This window comes from Leptosomus discolor, chromosome 3 (assembly GCF_034619465.1).
Source record: "Leptosomus discolor isolate bLepDis1 chromosome 3, bLepDis1.hap2, whole genome shotgun sequence".
In the NCBI taxonomy this organism is placed as follows: domain Eukaryota; kingdom Metazoa; phylum Chordata; class Aves; order Leptosomiformes; family Leptosomidae; genus Leptosomus; species Leptosomus discolor.
Window position 1 is genome coordinate 10,661,210 of NC_141393.1, and position 2,269 is coordinate 10,663,478.

The 2,269-nt window shown below is 47.7% G+C and overlaps 1 protein-coding gene across 1 annotated transcript; it reads right to left on the bottom strand.

Moving 5' to 3' along the window:
* Positions 1 to 571: 571 nt before the first annotated feature.
* Positions 572 to 2,008, bottom strand: ZBTB42 (zinc finger and BTB domain containing 42). The gene has a single exon (XM_009961269.1). The coding sequence runs from the start codon at positions 2,000 to 2,002 to the stop codon at positions 572 to 574; it is 1,431 nt and encodes a 476-aa protein (XP_009959571.1). The 5' UTR covers positions 2,003 to 2,008.
* Positions 2,009 to 2,269: the final 261 nt, after the last annotated feature.

Genomic DNA, 2,269 nt, shown 5'->3' on the forward strand with positions numbered 1-2,269 from the left:
ATATGCAGACAAGTTTCTCTACACTGAAATGTATTTAAATCATAGTTCATCTCTTCAGATGTTTCTATGCAACACGCAGAGAGCATTAAGGGAGCTTAATGGAATCCAAATTTTTCCCTGGAATTTGCTGATAATCTTTTTTCAAACTAAAAAAAAAACCAAAACCAACCAAAAAAAAAAAACCAAACCCCTGACCACGAAGCAAGTACTTTCAGCATGAAAACAGATGCTAAATCATTGCAGAATTACTTAGATCATTTCACATTAATAATGTAACATGGGTGCACAAGAGAAGACCTAAAGGACAGTGCTGGGAAGGGAGGGTGGCAAGGGAAGGGGGAAGATGGAGAGGTGGAAGGATTGCATTAAAAGGCCTCTGGAGTGTATACCTCTGCATCTTTTAAGGATCATATACCTGAAGTGAATATCACCAAAAAAAAAAAATAAGGGAAGGGGGGAAAAAAAAATAAAGTAAAATTCAGATGCTGCCTTTTTTTTTTTCTGGTGGTTTTGTTTGTTTGTTTTTTTAAAGGGTGGGTGGGTGGGAAATAAAAAATAAAAATCACACATCTCAAACAACCAAGGACTTTACAAGGCCACAATGAAATTTGCGGATATGTCTGTACAAATCCCCAGACTGGGTGAACCGTCTCTCACACCACTTGCACCCGTGGGGTTTCTCCCTGGTGTGCACGACCGCGTGGCGGCTGAGGTTGTGGGAATACTGGAAGCTCTTTCCGCACTGGCCGCAGGTGTAGGGCTTCTCCCCCGAGTGAGTCCTCTCATGCCTCTTTAAGGTGTACATGCAAGAAAAAGTCTTTCCGCAGAGGGTACAAGTGGGGACCGACCCGTCGGGGGACAGGCGGGTCCGGGAGCCGTCCTTGTCACGGAAGTGAGAGCTGAGGTGCAGCTGGAGGACGTGTGGGCTCGGGAACACCTTGCTACAGAGGGGGCAAATGCAGATATGCCCGGGAGGCACGAGGACGCCCGAGGAGGAGATGTCCGACGAATCCATGTCGTCCTCGCTCTCGTCTCGCTCTTGATCTATATCCTCCTCTCGGGCATGAGAGCTGCCATTCCCTGCGAACATGTGTCCTAACCCTGTCACTAGGCTTTTGGCTGAATTCCCAAAATGCTGACTCTCCGGACTCCTGGCTTCGCCGTCCTCCTGATCTGACAGCAAGTCTTGTTCATCTTTAACAAGTGGCTCGGTACCCTGCTGCTGGCTGTCGGAAGCCAGCTGTCCAAAGACATAGGAGGGGTGTAAGGAATCTCTCCCCGGCACAGGCTTGAAAGACAAATCCAGCGCGCAGTCCACATCACTCGAAGTCAGGGGATGGTTAACAGACCTTTGGGACAAAGGTCCTGTGGAACTATTGACATTAGCCTTTGTTTTTCCAGCTGCTGCGGCGCACGGTTCTGCCTCTGTCGGCACAGAGCTGACACTTATATGATCAGAGGACCAGGCGGGGTGACTGCTGACCTTTTCTTTGCCTGCTGCTCTCTCGTATTCTGCAACGCTGAATTTTTGTTTGTTTCCTGGGTCAAACTCGTGGACCAGGGGCACTCCGGTGTCTAGAAAATGCTCCGTTTTCTCCAAACTAGCCGCCTCATCATTAATCTTCTCTTCCGAACATAATTCTTTATCTTTCAACTTGCCCTTGCAGACTTTCACAATGTCATACATGTGAAGGTAGCTAGCCGCAGCCAGCACATCTTCGACTGGGAGACTGTTGAATTCCAGCTTTCCCTCGTACATGAATTCGAGCAGCAGGCTGAAGGCAGGGGCTGTCACAATGTCACTGTTCAGATGCACAATATCCCTTTTGTCTAACTGGTCCCTGTAGAAAAGATGGAAGTACATACTGCAAGAGGCAAGAACGGCTCTGTGAGCTCTGAATTGAGCTTCTCCAACTAAAACAGTACAGTCACACAGGAAGCCCTGGTGACGCTGCTGACTCAGACACTGCAGCAACTGGCGGCTATGGTCTGGAAACTCCATTCTTCCTTCATAACCTGTTCAAAACAGGAAAAACTTGAATGCTACTGTAAACTAAAGCCTCCTAGCAGCTGTAACAAACAGATCGGCTTTTTGGTAACACAAGCCAAAGAAACAGCCTTGGAGATAACGTTTACTGTTAATTGTCTGTAATAGTTTTATTAAAGGGGGCGGGGGGGGGGGGGGAAGGGGGGGCAGAAAAAACCCCAACACAACATGCTTCTCATCCTTTCGCACCTGCTCCGAACAGGAAAAACTTGATTGTAAGTA

Excerpts from the sequence above, each read along its gene's own strand:
- ZBTB42 (XM_009961269.1), bottom strand. The coding sequence starts at position 2,002 with ATGGAGTTTCCAGACCATAGCCGCCAGTTGCTGCAGTGTCTGAGTCAG.